At 32.4% G+C, this 18,256-nt stretch overlaps 1 protein-coding gene across 1 annotated transcript in view; it reads right to left on the reverse strand.

Moving 5' to 3' along the window:
* E(Pc) (Enhancer of Polycomb) overlaps positions 1–18,256 on the reverse strand; it is a 104,757-nt gene that overhangs the window by 44,386 nt on the left and 42,115 nt on the right. The window contains exon 2 of the mRNA XM_068765600.1: positions 5,963–6,104. Coding sequence (XP_068621701.1) covers positions 5,963–6,104 — 142 coding nt within the window. The remainder of the gene's footprint in view (positions 1–5,962; positions 6,105–18,256) is intronic.

Consider the following 18,256-nt stretch of genomic DNA (forward strand, 5'->3'; position numbering starts at 1 on the left):
GCTATAGAATAAAGCCATCGAATAACCTATATACAAATGGCTTGCGTCACCGCGTACCGTTTGAACGAGACAAGTCGGTGTTAAGAAGTCGCAAGTGCCTTTCTAATTCACATACTAACTTGCATCACTAGGCTATGTCCGTGATTAACTAAGACGGAATGTCCTGACCTTCAAGGTCGGTGCCACTAAGAATGGCTAGGTTTTATATAGACTGGAAAAAAAGTAAACATACGCTGTAAGATTAGAACAACTAGAAAACCAAATATATTTATTTATGCACATATTTACGTGATTCATAAAAATTCATATAAATTTGTTTAGTTTTCACATTATAATGGTAGTACAAAACCGATATATATATAATACAGCTAAAAAAATTATATCCTTGAAAATTCTGTATGTCCACTGGTACACAGGATGATTGATTATAGATGGAAAAGCTTTTAAGAATCAACGTATAAATCATTTGCCAGGAAAAAGATTTACTGTTTTTACACTTATTTCCAATCACCCGTATAAAGTGATCACTGTGTATATGGTACATATTTTATTTTTTTTACTGGAATGCGATATGACAATATCTTCTGGGAGTACAAGTACAAGCTAGGATAGATAGTAAACGACAATTAATTTTAATATTCAGTAAATACGAATTTTGAAAAAGGTTTTATCTTGATATATTATTTTAGATATTATTTATTTTAGAATTAGGTGTACTATAGTGTGTATATATATTGAAAACAAATGAGCTATACATTTATCTATTCAATTCTATTTTACTTCTACCCAATCATTCTGTACACAGTGTTACCGGATTTGATATGGCAAAGTACTGTATACACTTAGACGAGTACTGTAACTAAACTTAGATTTGGACCGTGACTTAAGTTATTTCACCGGATTGGAAGATAGCCAAGCTCTTAGATTGCTATGGAGGAAGTTCCATGAAGTGAATGCGCGCAACATTGTCCCCCAAACGGAGACCTCGGCTTGTCATTGGATACGCATTTAACATTTTGATTCCAATACTGCCTGAGGGGACCGAATCACGTCTCGATCGGTTGCTTTTATCGTATTATTTTTGTAATATGATATCTGTCACGAAAGTTATTTTAAAATAACGATTTTGTTCTATCGCCTAAATGTATTATGCAAGTATATACTGGCTAGTCAAGCTTTTTGCGACATTAATTTATTATCATAAAAAATGCAGTATAAATTTATTTAATTCTTCAACCTCGAATTCATAATTAATCATGAAATTTGAAAATAATCATTGTCTTATAAACACAGGTTTCAGCAGGTGGTCAATCTTCAGCTAGCGCACAGGTCATTCCACTAATCCGTACTAAACTTTACGTCTGCTCTGTGAATACGGCGTGTAATTTTTCTCTGAGGGAAGAAATGTTTGGCATCTTATGTAATTAAGATTAATTTTTAGACATTACTGATTTTGAAAGAAAACTACGTGCGATCATTACAAAGATACATAAGACGCTCAACGTAGATTTGCTAATGACGTAGGTTTACGGGCCTCGAACAACCAGTACTAAGAATATTAAAAGACCAATGCGAGTAATTGAACAGAAATGCGCAACATTAAAATTTATTAAACAAACATTTTCAACCAGTGGTTAAGCGAGAGCAAAAAATATGAAAGCAATTTTCTGCACACCACAATGTATTGCGCTTTTTATATAGTTCAAACAATTCTCTTTTGCATTAGTGAGACTGCTTTTGAAATATCGGCCAGTAGGTTTTATTTCAAAAGTATCTATCCGCATGCTACGGATGATATTTGATCTAGTTTGTGAGTGAAAACTATGCAGGCTGCGTGCGCCGGCCTTCTGCGAGAGAAGGCTTGCGGTACAATCTAGGTTAGCCTACGCGCCCGATAGGGTTATCGAGCATATGTTGCTTATCTACCTTTAAGCTAAGCGACCTATCGATCTGTTCAACCTTATTATATCACTATTAATCCATTCAGAGTAATGTAAAAAAAATAATTAATACATAAATTACTACGCAAAATAGAAGATGTTTTGTAAAGATCAAAACTTAAAACTTTAAATTTTAAACGTCATCTAAACATCTTTTAACAACTCAACAAAATCAACTTCATTTAAACTTCATAATGTGAACAAATAAAAAAATATGAAGTAAAAAATGTGTACTTGTAAAACATAAATATATAAATTACATCTACTCCAAGGTTTTCTACGACTAAAAAGATAGAAATATGACGTAAGCAGCAAATTCGAACTGAATACAAATGGAGTCTAGCCAAAATTATTAGTACAGCTTAAAGGAATCCCATCCCACACAATATTAAGTAATATAGGAGAAACTTGAAAAATTTTGCGAAATTACTTTATACGCGATGATCAGTTGTAGATGTAAAAGCTTTAAATGGCGGATGTAAAGCAAATTTGCTGAGAATTAATGTGTGGTACTCCCCATCCTAAAATAAATGGTTTCAGAAATAATAAATAACTCGAGTAAGAAAAGACGTTTTCAAAATTTGGATTACTTAATATTAAAATTACTTCTTGTTTACAATCTATCCTTGCAATTATTGTACTGCCAGAAGTAACTGGTCTGACGCATTACAATAGAAAAAATAAATTAATGTGACATTTTTCAGTGTTTAAATATGGTGATTGGAAATCGTTGTAAAAGGTTTTATGCGTTTTGTTCACTAATAACCCGTTTAAAACTTTTACACATATAAGCAATCACCGTGTATAATGTTGATAAATTGAAAGTCATAAGTGTGAGACGAGAATATTTCGTTTACCACAAGCATTATTTTTTACATAAATATATTTAAAAAATTCTACTCCAAGGTTTTTATACGTCTGAGATAATGAGATGACGACGTAAGAGCAGCATGTTCCTATTGAATACTAATGGAGTGAAGCCAAAATTATTGGTGGATCTCGGGGATGGCCCACACAAAAACTGTATAAGGAATTAAGACTCCTAGGCTTTTTAGGTTAGCGCGTTCTAAATCTGGATCGATATTATAACTGATTGTATTAGGTATTGTCTTATATCTATTAAGACGATAAACACAAACTTGATATTACAAAATTATGTGTAGACACCATAATGATATAAGCGCACCGTACTTCTCACCATCAGGTTATGTAGATAAGAGAATTAATTGCTAAATGATAATAATATCTTTGACATTTATATCGTGGAACAACATTCTATTTCTCATATGATAAACAGATGGGATAGCTATCTAACGAACTAATGAAAACCCGACCACATCTATTTCACAAAAGAAAACAATTTCCAATACTTTTTTTAAAAAAATTATTAAAAACAAAAAGTTTCCCACTTAATGAGAATAGGATTATGTTGATGACAATGAATGCTTCACGGTAATCGATGTTTACAGCAGCGTGTGTACACAGCACGTACGGGGCAAGATAAACTAATCATATTTATGTACGGAATTACGCCTGAACAAACAAATATCCGATGTAGGGCGGCTGGATGCGAATTTGTATTGCATCACGGCTCGCTGTATCGAAACAAATACCACGAAGCGGTGTGCGTTCTCTATCGACTCTGATACATGTTGTATTGGATGGAAAAACAATGTTAGAGCAATTTGATTTTATTTTCAACATTTTTCGTTTTCACACACACACAAACGCTAACCTACACATACACGCAAACTCGCTCAGTATAGTGAATAGTAAAAAGAGTTATAAAATAATATGCAAACTGATTCAAATGCACTTAATGTTTTTTTTTTATTTATTTAATATTCTTCATTGTACTTGCTAGGATACATCTAAATAGTTTCATAATTATAAACCAAAATAATGGGTAATTAACGTGTATAAACCATTCATATATACATACACATATGTTTAATATATATACCTATAAGATATAAGGTATACACATCAAACTGATTTGAATCGCACTGGCTTTACAAAGAATAAAGAGGAATAATATAACAAAAAATAAATAAATTAACATATAAGTAATCTTAAGTCTAATAAATCGTTCTTAACCATTTTCTTAAAAATATTGTTGTGTGTATAGAAAAAAAAAATATAAATTGATGCTTAGCTTTGTCATGTTTTACGTGCTAAATTATTAAATATTGTTAAAGAGGATCAATGATTAGCCACATTAAGCAAAATTGACCAAAAGCAACATTTTCTTTAGAGTACAAACTTAAAAAAATTAACAAAATGTATTTTGATAACCTACTTATATTAATCAATACAAAACCGAAGAATTTGGTTTCGTGTAGTAGCTTTGTTAGTAATCTGGTAGTCAATAGTCATTAAACTTAAACAAAAAAGCACTTAGCACACGTGTGGTACAATATGGAGCCACGGAAACATGTTAACACGACTAAAAAATAATTCGAGAACAATCGAGCACGCGTAACCAACGATCCTTCGGAGTACGTTTTATTAAGGCGACAAATAAGTAATGACGTCATATTATTGGCAAACACGTTCACTTTATGACAAAACGCGAATATCGCCGTAAAATGGTTAATTACGTTATTACAGCTCACAATCGCGGATTAATTATTTTCGCGCAGCAAGATTTATTCACGAAAATAATTAGTCGAGCTTAATTAAACGTTCAGTCGAGATAAAAAAAAGTAATCAGGCTCGCTACGTTCGCAATATATCTATATAATTAAAAATGGAAATTTTTATTGGCTCAAAATCACGCGTTACGTAAAAAATTATCGACGCACATATATCGAAAAAAATGTACGAATACAAATATTTATTTCGTGCTTTATTGGTAATACCAAATAAATTAAATATGGTAAATAATTATTATCTTAGTTATTTACAACGAATTATAGTGACGCCAGTATTCGATATATCGTATTTTTTTATCTTTATTTCAAAGATAGACGGACAACGAGATAAGTGACATAAATATTACAATACGGCCGCGTTCTACCTAGATTTCATATTTTATCATAATAGGATTTTTTGCGCGTTACTGGCACCAGCCTATTATGCGTAGGCCATGATAGGATCATATTTACTGATTTATTTATATGTAACAAAGAAATTGCCATAAATACATGATTTAAACTATTGATCAACTAGTGCGATAGCTAGATAGATTTTTTTATTATACAGAAAATTTGTGTTATGAAATCTATTTTTTGTATTCTATGATATAATATGAAATGAATAATATTCTATAGCAATTACATCATTATACAGACTAAAAAATTTTACTGTTAAACAAATCTGAAGAATAATCATAAAAATATCATGAGATAATTTTTAGCAACGTAAAGTTTTAATGCCGTTAAGTCCTTTGGGAACGGTTTATCAGCTTACAAGCACCTAAAATTTATTACGAAAATTATAATAATAACCCTTAATATAAAAGCGAGATAGATTTGGATGAATTATCTGCCTTAATAATTCACTAAAGTTACTATTGTACTGTTATGGATTCAACAAACATTAAAGTCACGTCAAGGAAATTACTTTTTTTTTTAAAAAGTGATTTTTAATTTAATGAAATAGCATCCCTTGCTTTCCTTTATTGTTAATGATTTTAAGATATCTTAAAATAAAAAAAAATGTTTTAAAATTACATAAAACATCTTAAAATCATCAAGTAACTTCCTTGACGTGACTTACTCTAATTTGCACCTCGAACACGTGTTGAGAATAGTCGGTGCCCTCTAATTGAAAGTTGTCTTTAACAATTGTTAATCAAACAGTTGCATTTTTTAAAAAGAATCAAATTTCGTGTACCGTAAACTTCGAACGCCTTTCACAACAGAAATATCACATGTCCGATGTATACTAGACTAGTAAGAACATTCATTTCACATGCAAAAGTTTTGCCCAAAAATAATGGCGCCTTTTCCAATTTTACATTAGATATAAATATTACCAAAATAATGCGTTTACTAAAAACTCGGTAATACAATACTCACGCTGCATATGAATATGCTGCTTGGGCATTTTGTAGTCGGCTGGGTAACATCTTTCGTAGAACTCGAGGTCGCTGACCTCGCACACCTCCGGTGTTGGTATAATGAGCCCCGTGCCTGATATCGCCCTCTGGAGATGGTGCTCCTAAAGAAGAACAAATACTATATTACACAAATGAAACAGCGATGATACTTTTCATGAAAATCTACACAAATTCGTTTATGCAGGGCGATTGGTAATAGGTTTTATAGCTTCAAAGGAATGAATCATGTCAGCATTGACCTTGTGTAAAATAAAGTGATCACTCTGACACTCTTTTACTAAGTCTGCATGGATGCCGAAAGACGCCCAGTACAAGAAATAGGCTACCTTCAAAGATCGCCACGAAGACCGGTCTTGCGCTGCCTGCAACCCGGTAATTTACTGCGACCTTGACTGTGTCGTCGGTCTACTTGGGGGGAGAAAGGGAGGGTCGTCGAAGCTACGAAAGTCCCGTCTAACTCGACGTTGCTACAGGAATTGATAACGTTCTTTCTTACTATATTATCATTACGTTATTTATTATTTCTAAAACTATTGATTTTTGGATAACGAGTACTAAACATTAATTGACAACAAAAGAGTTTCATTTACCCCTTTAAAACTTAAACCAATAATCGTGTACAACTAACATATAAAGGAAAAGTGTTTTTTACACGTAAATAACTTACAGAAATATTTATAAGCAAAAGTAAATAAAAGCAGTAGAGCTTTAATACTATTAGCATTAACCATTTACATTTGAGTGAACCTTAGGAAACAGGCTCGCGTAGCGCAGCTGTTTGCTACAATAGGTTAATAACGAAACAAAATGGTTTAGCTCTTTCATTTTCTCGTTCACAGCAAATGAAGATTAATTTCCCCCCACTCATTTATTTGTAAGGCCGAAGGGACTTGCGTCGCATTAGCGGCGTACAAAGAATGCTTGGAAACATATAAAAAAACTATGCGTAATTAATACAGAGATAGTTTTATTCTTTGCGATCCCAGAGAGTAAAAATATCTAGATCCCTAGAACTAGTTAACAGAAATTAATTTTAAAATTACAATTTCATAAATATATTCTATATTCTTATATCTAAGACAAAACAACGGATGGATCAAGTGAAAGATGTTACTCCCAAATTGGAAAAGAATAAAAGACTGAGAAACTAGCATGATTATTTGACGATTACACAATAAATTAAACTGTATGAACTACCTTAAAATATTTGTATTTTAATCTGGCTCTGCACTAGGATTTTAAATTTGTTTTTATTTGAGCAAAAAAAAATTGAATTCATTGTTCTAAAGCTGAATAATAATGCCCGACCATTCAAACGAACAATGGCCAGCGAATAAAGATTTATTTACATAGTGTTGTTAAAAATATATATATATATATATTATTAACGTCATATAACTTTAAAAGGCAGAGAGAGGTTTGATGTTACGAATCAGTGTGTGATGCTTCTCAAAGACGTTTTGCATGAGTCACCTGAAAAACAAAAATTGTTATTTTTTGATCTTACAGTGCTTCCTTGCCTTTTTTCTTTCATTTACCCTTTTAATAAATATTTTCATTTATCAGTACCCTCTCCCCCCTCGATAATTCCCTATTTAATTATTTCCTCTCAGGTGATTTTTATTGTTAATCCTAATCTTATATGACCGTCTATCTTACATTACATTAACAAAGTTTTACCATTTTAAGGACGTCTCTTCACAAGGAGGACCAACGTCGGAGAAAACCGGATGCGGGCCGGTTCACAGAGTATTCCAATTAGATTCGAAAAGAATCATTTGATCTTTGAGGTTTAATGTGTTTTACATTAAAAAGGGAAACCTATTTATAACCGATACAACTTTCACCCTAATCGAACCCCGTGTATCTCTTGCGGTACGCGTACCAAAGTTTAGTAATCGCGCATGTAGTAGTTAAAAATAAAATTGTAAAGGAATCAAACATCAACATAAATAAAATTTCATGTAATAGTCTTTTCCGATATATGGAATACATTTTGGCTTTGAAGAAGAACATGGTATAAGTATTAGAATAACTTTTCTTTAAAGTACAGCAACGTTAAAATGTACAATGATTATACTTTGCTTCCACAGATAGCAATACATTACATATTATATTATTCTTATATAGTATTTCCTTCTCCGGCATTTCTCGTGAGATAGAATAACGTACCACAGCAATGCGTCACACTAAGTACTAATAAGGCTGCCATCACACTATCGTGCCGAGCGTGGGTGTCCTTTAAAGCCATTTAAATGAAATATTATTATGTATTAACTTAGATCGATACAGTATAAAGGTCAAGGGCACGTCTTTGAGTTAAAATATATGATCAATTATAATTATATACATTAAACAACATTACAATAAATATTATTGATACTTTATGTAACTGATACTTTATGTACTAAATATGATTGTCTATTTTAATGCACTATTCCTCCCTGCCTTAATATATGCAACTTGCACCTCACTTTACATGGTCGGTAATATAATATATACATTGTACATTGCTAAATAACATTTTAAACAAGCAGCAGTTGAGTTTCTGGACGGTTCTTCTTAGCAGATCAGCATTTCGAACCAGTAGTGGTAGACTATTTACAATATCAATTCGAAATTTTCAAAATCTGGTTAAATAATGCTACTTAAATAAAGATATTTTGAATTAGAATTTTTATGTGCCAAATAAAAAGCCGGTTATCTATACCCACACACACCTCGGTACTAAACACTAAACGCGTCTAGCGACGTCGTCGCCGCAACGTTCGTACGCAGCCCACGTCTGCAACGATTGCGATAAGATTGATAGTGAGTAATAGGAATTTTTTATCGATATCCGGTTTCGTTTAAGCGCACCCAACTATTCTACGATGGTGTTATTTATTAGCAAATTTCAAAACATAACCGTCTACTTCTTGGAAATATTACGTATCTTCTTCGGAACGCTACAATGGAATGTTGTTAAATAGAAATTTAGTGTAAGTCGGTGTTTCCTAACCTTTTTTTGTGCCATAACACACCTAGAACTTTTTATGCTCTTCTATGTAACATATAGAAATTTTATATTAAATCAAAACAGTTAAACTCGTGTAGTGTCATTTGTCGAATTGCCCCCCTGGTGAGTGTGGGCACCATTTCGAGAATCACTGGTCTAAAAACTATTCTTAAAAACATAATCAAAATTTGAATATGTTTGCACTCACGCTCTAACTATTGTTTAAAAGTAAAAGTCACGTTTTTTAAGGTAATCTATAAGTATGAACAATAACAAATAAACAAACGAACTAGATCAATAAACGATAAATTATAGGGATCATGGTAGTGTCACTATTTGTTATTGTTCTGCTCGGCATCGAATTAAAATTGAGGAGATCCGTAGACGAACAAAAGTAACCGTCATAGCCCAGCGGATTGGCAAGTTGAAATTGTAGAATTGCAAGTTGAAATTGTAGAATTGCGAGTTGAAATTGTAGAATTGCGAGTTGAAATTGTAGAATTGTGAGTTGAAATTGTAGAATTGCAAGTTGAAATTGTAGAAGATGGCCGTTAGGGCCTTAAGGTTCTGGAGTGGAGACATACATGTACAGGGGATGCCAATGTCCAGCGGTAGACATCCTATGTATGAAATGATGATGATAGTTTGATACTAAACAAGATTCTGTAACAAAGTCTTACATCGGGCTACGGTTGCACTTCTGAGGCTTGAAATGTTTGTATGAATCATTATTATCCCGATAATTTCACAAGCTGCTTTACTTAAGTTAAACCGTAAGAGGAAACTTATTTCTACAAAATTATATTGTAATTACTTCCTATAATATTATTTATTAATAAAAAATTATATTATCTGATCATAATACCTAGTTGTATTTCTAGAATATTTTATTATTAAATCTGTTTCCGAGTGTCACAGTCGACGATATATCGAGTGACCTTTCCGTGTTCGGCAGGTGTTGGGTTTTAAAGAAACAACATAGTTCGTTTCCATAACACTAGTACGAGTGATATCACTAATACGAACAATAACAACTCTCATTTTTGAATACCAAAAATTACACTAACTATCAAAATCTTTGACAATCTGTACGTTGTTGCATCATATAGAACTATTTTACGATGCAGCGTGCCAAATTCTCTATAAGAACCTCTTTTTTTAGATATTTCCAACACAGTTTCCTCTTCTACGGTAAATAAAATTAGGACATGTATATTTGTTGAGTACATGTGTTAACAGTAACGATATCAAATATTATCGCTTTGCATCGTGGCTTAGTTAAAGCGCCGGTCTAGTAGGTAGCAAATCTTGAGTTCGAATCACGCCCACTAGAAGGCATAGGCCTCCTCCTCCACAGATCGTCAAGATGATCGATCTTGCGTTCCTCGCTTCCAGTGACTTTCAACTTTGACTACGGCGTCGGCACACCTAGATTAGGGTAAACTCAGGACTGTTTATAACCACTAACTTAACTAGTTTACCTTTTATTACAATCCATAAAATGTTTTTTTTTTAAATACATCTATTTTTTCTAGTTTTATGTAGATGGTTTTCTTGACCGACAGTGTGTTATGTAAGCTATCATTCAGAAGTAAAACTTTAATTCAATCTAATGCTATACGACGACCTGGGGATAATTCTGGACGTGACGTTCGCTTTCAGACGTTGCTCGAATGCATCGCTACTCACGGTCCTTTCTGATAAATAGATACATCCACTGCTTTACATTTTCTCTCGGTACTTACTGCATATATTTTTGTTCCAGTAACTTCACTAATTACGTTGGCCTGCAAACTATAATACCCTATTGTTTTCGTTGCTACACATAGATGACCTTTTCCAAAAAAATACATTCCATTAGCAAATTCTACTTAAAACTTAACGAGAATTATTTTTTACTTATTTAGAACCAAACGATATCTTTCTAGACTTGGTCTTGAGACAGCGTGGTGCGCAAACCCACGCTTATAACGCTGAACCCTATTTTTATTGTATCTGACAATTTTTCAATAAAATAGTCTATAATTAGCCAAAGAGAATTGTTTAAATTTTATATGCGATAAACTAATAAATCTTGGAATATACACGCTATAATTTTTTTAATCAACATGATCATCTATCAAGATAAAATTAAGAAATAAATGTTAAAAAAAGATCAAGGGGAAATTTTCCGAAAGAGTCCGCTGACCTAAACGGTAAACAGAGCAAAGTTATAGCTGCTCTAGACATGTCTTTTGTCACCTGACGAGCGGGAGACCGTGACGCACGCGAGATAAAACACATTGAAGAAAAGACGCAATAATTGACTATTCAGGATAGTGGACAGAGAATTTTCATCTTTCAGGCACCAATTGAAAATATTAAAACATCTGAGACAGTTTAAAATGGGTCAAAATATAATATCTATAAAACTATCGTTCAGTGGCTTACACACGCCGTTGTGTATGTATTGTTATTACACGCGGCAGGCACAATAGTCAAGTGTTCGCTGCGCTGCGAGTGTATCGAGTGCTGTGGATTTATTCTCCACATGATGCATCCATTTAAACAATGAACTATGTTTTTGCATATACAGTGTGATTGGGTATAGATTTAAAAAGATGAATGTAGAGCTCATCCGCTATTAATGAAAAAATAGGTTAGAAAAAAGCTTTTTCGAAATTCAAATCGATATTAAAATCATTTATTTTTTATTATCTGTCCTTGCAGACTTTGTACTGCCAACATTTATTGGCCTGTAGCATTACGATTAGAAAAATAATGTAACATATATCAGAGTGATAACTTTATAAAGTGATTTGATAATATGATGATAGAGATTACACATATTTCCAATCGTCCTGTATGCAGGAAAGTTTTTCACTGTCTAAATTATCTACACTTCACCGCTTTTGAGCTTATATACTCCTATAAATAATTATTCTGTACATTTAATTGGTAATATAAAGCCATGGTTGTTCGGGTAACCAGGATTAAAAATATGGTCCATATATTCATATTATTTTCTACTTTGGATCATTTATAGTGATAACTTGTGAAAGTCACAATTGAAATGCCAGAAGAGCTATTTTCATGGAAACCAGAATCAAACCGAATAATATTACAATAACATGTTTTAACTTCAAAACTTTTAGAGTTCCAAACGTGTTCTGATCTGGGAATTATGTTAATTTTCAATCAAAGAAGTAAAATGTACATTTTAGAATTCTACGTGTAAAATGAATTACAATTTAATATCACGCTATTGATTGATCAGTAACACCAAACAATGCAGATTTCGATTTAAAAATCTCATCAGAAACATTCAAGAAAAATTATATTTATTTATAAATACATAACAACAATCAATATCCTTTTTGAAATTAAAAAAAGGCATTATTTGCACCGCAGAGAACTAATAATAGCATGATGAATTACTCAAAAGTAAAGAAGATATGGCACAAAGGGTGAAGATATTATATTTTTAGCCTGAACGTTAATTATTCATATTATTATTATTCCTCTGCGGCACAACAATATGAGACATATGAATCATCGGGCCGTCCCGCAGACAGGATATGGAGCACTGTGCGAGTCTCGAAAAGATTACAGGATGTCAATCACATCTTTAGCACTTTTTAATCTAAAACATAAATTTCCTACTGGTGTTATTTTTTACTTTTGTGAGAAGTTAGCATCATCTACGGGGTAATTCAAAAAAAAATTTGCAACTGTCTCGGATTATATTCCCACAACCTTTAATTAGTGTTCTCGATCAATGAACACTTCGTTAACAAAGTGAGCCGACGATTTCTTTAATGTTATCAGAAGATGGGACGCAGGTCACTTCGAACCGGTCTTATTCGGGAGGCACGTGTCCAGTAGTGGCTGTCTAATGGTTGAAATTATGATGATATAAATATTTCTGGTTACGTGGAGCACGGCTACAGTAACTACTACAATAATTCGGTCTTTTTTTAAACTGCTGCGAATATATTATAACGTTAAAAGAGGCTAAAGTATCTGCTTGATAAAAATGAACTAATTGCAAAGGCTTTCGTCGTCTCGCTTTTTTAATGGAAATGCGAAAAAAGTAAAGTTCAACGGCCCTACGCTAACAGTACGTAGTAACTGTATTTACGAGGAAACAAGGACCGGTTGGTTCAACGCGACGGCTGGAACGTAGCGACCGCGCTGCACTACACAACACTACAATTGTTTCATGCCCATTTAGTCTGTCCTATTTTGTCGATATAAATGTCGATAGCTGTCTGCTTGCAGTTGCTGTCCGATGACTACAACAACCAATTTGTGAGACACTAACTGCGCACTAAACCAGATTCATGTATATAATACGACCATGTATACATAAGCAAATTTATAAGCATTAAAATAAAAAAATATTCTATCAGATATTAGTATTAGTTTAACTAGACATATTACTTTTACATTGAATATGGAGTGCCAGGTTAATCTCTATCGTCCTGAAGATAAATATTATTTTACTATTAAATTTACTTGTGATGGCGACAACAAACCTAAACATATTGGTGTTACAAATTAATATGTATGCGTTTAGCTGACGGATGTGAATTAGCTAGCGCCCGGGCTCGTAAAGGCGAGGAAGATGTGGTGTTAGAAGTGTGATGGAGATAATTCATTGAAATATTTACAGAAGTTATTTACAATTTCGATCCTACCGAAATAGCAGCGACAACATCACTACCAAACATTGTGGCCATGGCGACCAGTAATACTAAGCGTGATCGACCACATGCTGCAGCGATGGTACATACTTAGACGTCTGGCAAAACCAACCATTTAACCGGATAGTCCGATAGAGCATACCAATGAGTAAATATTATGAATATCAACATATATTAAACAAAATATTTGACCGCCCATACAAGCGGAAAGCAGTCTGTCTATCGCCAATCAATACCAATTTAAATAACGCTGCAAGGTTATAACGCTATTCATAGGTAATAATTGAACTGAGTTCCACTCGTATGAGCACTATTTTATATAACATTTTATTTTAGCTGCAGCATAATAATAAAAATATAATTAGTGTTTTTTAATGCGTTACTACTATTAATATATAATTTATTCCAAGACCGTCAAATATTTTGTTATTTAGAAATATTTTGGAGTAATATATAGATTTTGAAGGACGTATTTGGTAAACGTGAAAAAAAATTATCGTATTTAAGTTTTCAATTAATTTTGCTGCAAAACAAATCCTTATATCCTGTTATATATATATATATATATATATATATATATATATATATATATATATACACATATAAATGAATATATATGTGTGTATGAATATATATATATATATGCATAGATGCGTGTGTTATAAAATAAAGAACAATTATATTATTGTTAATATTACGATTCTTTTATAGTTTATTATTATAGCTACATGGTATATTATTATCTTTATTAATAATTGCGTTCTAGATCATCCATTATTAACAAAGAAATTAATTTTATTAATAAAATAAACTGCAACGCGTAGTAACTATTGCTGTTTAGATTTATGAAATTAAATATATATTTATTACATTTAACTCTGAACCATATATTTATAAGCCTTCGTCATGTATTTAGCTGAATCCTGTCAAAACAATATTAAATTTAATACAATCAAAATATTTTGGTTTCAGCGCACTGTGGAGTTTAATGTTTGTTAAACTTGTAACACATTCGTTATCTTAATAAGGTTTATAATGGAACGTGTTGTCTTTATTATGGAAATAGAAAGTGGTAGGACTAAGTATAATTTTACAGCTGCATTAGCGGGCTTTATTAGTCTGCTGTTATTAAAGGTTCACGTGTACAGCTTAAAATTATTGCGGTTAGTTTAAGGCAATAAAGCTCTAAAAGGTTAATTAAACCGATAACATATTTTAGTCACAGTAGTTATTTATAATTTCACATTTAAAACTTAACGATTTTAATAAAATTTTCGACCTTAAACATATGTGATTAAAACCAGTTGGAATTTTTATTTTGAGAGCTTGCGTTAATGTCTCTGGCGGCGCTGAATGAAATCAAAAATTTTTAAAATTAGCTTTTCCTGAATTAGAAACTAGCGACGTCAAAATAAACGTACGCCGCAAAATGACCTCCGGTTAAATATAAGCCATTGAAAATATTTTAAAAGTTAACGATTAAGAATTGTCGTACTTTCATACCTGTTTATGTGCATTATTTTTCGGTTCTATTTCATATGCGATATTTTGAAAATTTCTAACAAATTAGAAAAACTTGTAAGTAGGATCTTGTATGTCTGATTACTGAAATATTAGGGCGGCGACTGGAAAGTAATGTCTCTTTCTTAAGTTAAATTCACATGAATATATTTTTAAGATGTTTTTATTTCTAATCAACAATATATTCACCTTACTTATCAACAACCTTCTACCATTTAGTATACGAATTTCCAATAAAGGAGCGGTAAAAATCAATCGGTTTTTCTGTAAAATATGTCCTCAGAAACGACATTACTTTCCGATCCTCCTCTAATATTTAAAAATATAGTGGAACAACAATCGTCGCAAAAGTTGAACGCCCACTACAAAATTCAACTTTAACCAAGTGCGAGGTAATTTTTTCAAGCGACAAAAAAAGACTGCGAAGGATAGCGATTATAAGTTTTAGCAAAAGCACAAGTTCGGTTTGTGGTAAGCTAATGGTTAAAATCACAATGATAAGATACATATTTTTTTTTATTACAAAGATCATCACCACATTTGCCCTAAACACTGCACAAGCTGGTATAGGACGAGAAATTATATCGATGTAAATTAAAATAAATCTTACTAAAACATTTAAAAACCAAATGTATTTGTATGTAAGTAGGAAACCTTGACAGTCAACTGTTAAGGTCAATCGAATAATTGCATTTTAAGTTTAACCCTGTCTTCGTACGTTTCGTATAATCTGTACGTCTTTTCATACAAATGAATCATTCTTCAGACAGTTTGACGACATAAAAGAACGCTTAGCCAAGTACTTAAGTAACATATAACTCGTTGAAATTTAAGTTACTTCGGACAGATACGAAAACCAGTCAATAATTTAGAAGGATATAAAAAAGAGGTGGATAAACCAAGTTGTTAGGTCTAGGACATGTCTATAGCGAATTCACAGATAATGGAAAAGGTGTAGTCATGACCTTGTCTTGCAAGTGACCGACAGAAAACGGGAAAAAGTAACGAATAAATCATTAGTAACATATTTTTCCAGATAACATAAAAAAGCTCTATTTGGTAAATACTTTAGCAAATGTATAAACAACCAACATGCTGTATTTACCAAAAACGACCCCAGGTGTCTTTATACGCCTCAACTATAGCCATAGCAAAGCATATTATGTAGCATTTTTATTTTGCTATAAATATATTATGATTATATTTTATAAAAGTCAACCATTTATATAACTACAGTTGTTTTAATTTGTACACTGATTTCCATCTACCCTTATCTGGATGCGTACATACTTTTTCTTTAAGAGAACATATTTTTTCTCCGTGCCAGCATTATTCGGACTTCCTCAAACAAGAAAAGTTTCCAGCGATTGTCTTATATAACATCCGTAACAAGTCTAATATTGAAATTTCTTGCAGTGTTTGTATAATAAAAGTTTCCATAAGAACTGCGCGTTTTTTTAAACATTTTTTGTGCTAATATAACTTCCACATTGCAGTATAAACTCATATGAATAAACGTTGGATATGATGAAAATCTTTTTATTTACAATATACAAGTGAAGTGAATATTTTTTCGTCATGGTTCGCTCAATAAAGGTTGATAGCCCTTGTGATATTAGGGGCCAAGATTACGTTACAGCTGCTAACTTCACTGGGAGACGGAGATGGAAAATGAATTGGGTTATGCGACGAAACGAGTCATCGAAATGTTTTGAGGCGCCGGAATTAGAGAATGACGTCCTTTTTTAAGTGCGGTTCTCATGAGGCGGCTTTTATAGTAATGATGATGGCGGTGTAATGGTAGGTGAGATGAAAATAACAAAAGTATGCCGTAATGTTCAAATCTCTTGCTTTTATTATTTCTGAAGTTTTAATGATCTTTATAATAAAAACTACATTATTTTTACACTGAAGGTGAGTTAAATTGTGACCTGCCGTGTAAAATATTTTTTTCGTGTAATAAATACATTATTGACGCGTAATAAATATTTTCAATTGTTGCAACTATAACAATTCCCAGAATTTATTATCGTAATTTGTTATCAGCAAGCGGCCGTTCGGCTTAATGCTCGAGTACGTATCGACGGTCGCTAGTCCCGCATTAGATTGCCGCGGAAGAAGTAAGCCAGGATGACATTTTAAATACTTATTTATGTTTGTTTCGTTTGTGTTATAAATTACACATTTTTTTTGCGTAAAATGTAATAAATAAATAGTTTATTAGGTTTTGTAATAATAAATAGGCCCTGGAGATTTAAGGTTCTGAATTGGAGAAAACAGACCGGCAGGCGCGGCTTAGTACGTCCACCCCCGCAAGGTAGAAAAATGACCTCGTCATTGTAGGAAAGCGCTGTAAGCATATAATATACCAGCACTGAATGTCCTGAACGATGATCACGTTGATAAAGTTTTACGATATAACAGTTGGTCATTTAACTACAGTTTCATCTGCTTTTAATGGCGTTGCCTATTTACTATTCGAAATAAATCTCTTCGTATTTACATGAACAAGTAATAAAATAATAAGTAGTAAATACTTAACAAGATATAAGAAAAAAAATGAGTTTTAAATTATTTTTACTATCTAAATTTATAATAAAAGTAAAAATATCGATGACTCTTTATTATAATAAGCAGAGTACGGGTGACACGCGCAAATAATATGGATTTGCAGCTTCATTTACAATTAAAATGTATTTAGTGCATAATCTAGGGCTCAAATAGGCACGCTTCTAGCAACTAGTTCAGCATTGAGTGACGAATCACGAGTATGTATGTGCACCTACGACGTGGTATAATGTAAATTAAACATACGTGTTACTGTATTCTTTAGCGTTAGTCATGAGTAATATTGAACGAGACGATATTAATAACATCCTTACTGCTGCAGATGCAGGACAGATCAAGAGATACTACGCAACAGGCAATCGCAAATACCAGAATGTTTTATCTAAAACAATGTTTTTTTTTTTAATATAACCCCCGCTATTGGGGACCTTAGATTCCACCTCCTATTTTGTTGGGAACAGGGATTTATTTTGCTTATTAA

The sequence above is a fragment of the Battus philenor genome, unplaced genomic scaffold (genome assembly GCF_028537555.1).
Source record: "Battus philenor isolate CCGP_79_NKW_IND1 unplaced genomic scaffold, ilBatPhil1.0.hap1 SCAF_20, whole genome shotgun sequence".
In the NCBI taxonomy this organism is placed as follows: domain Eukaryota; kingdom Metazoa; phylum Arthropoda; class Insecta; order Lepidoptera; family Papilionidae; genus Battus; species Battus philenor.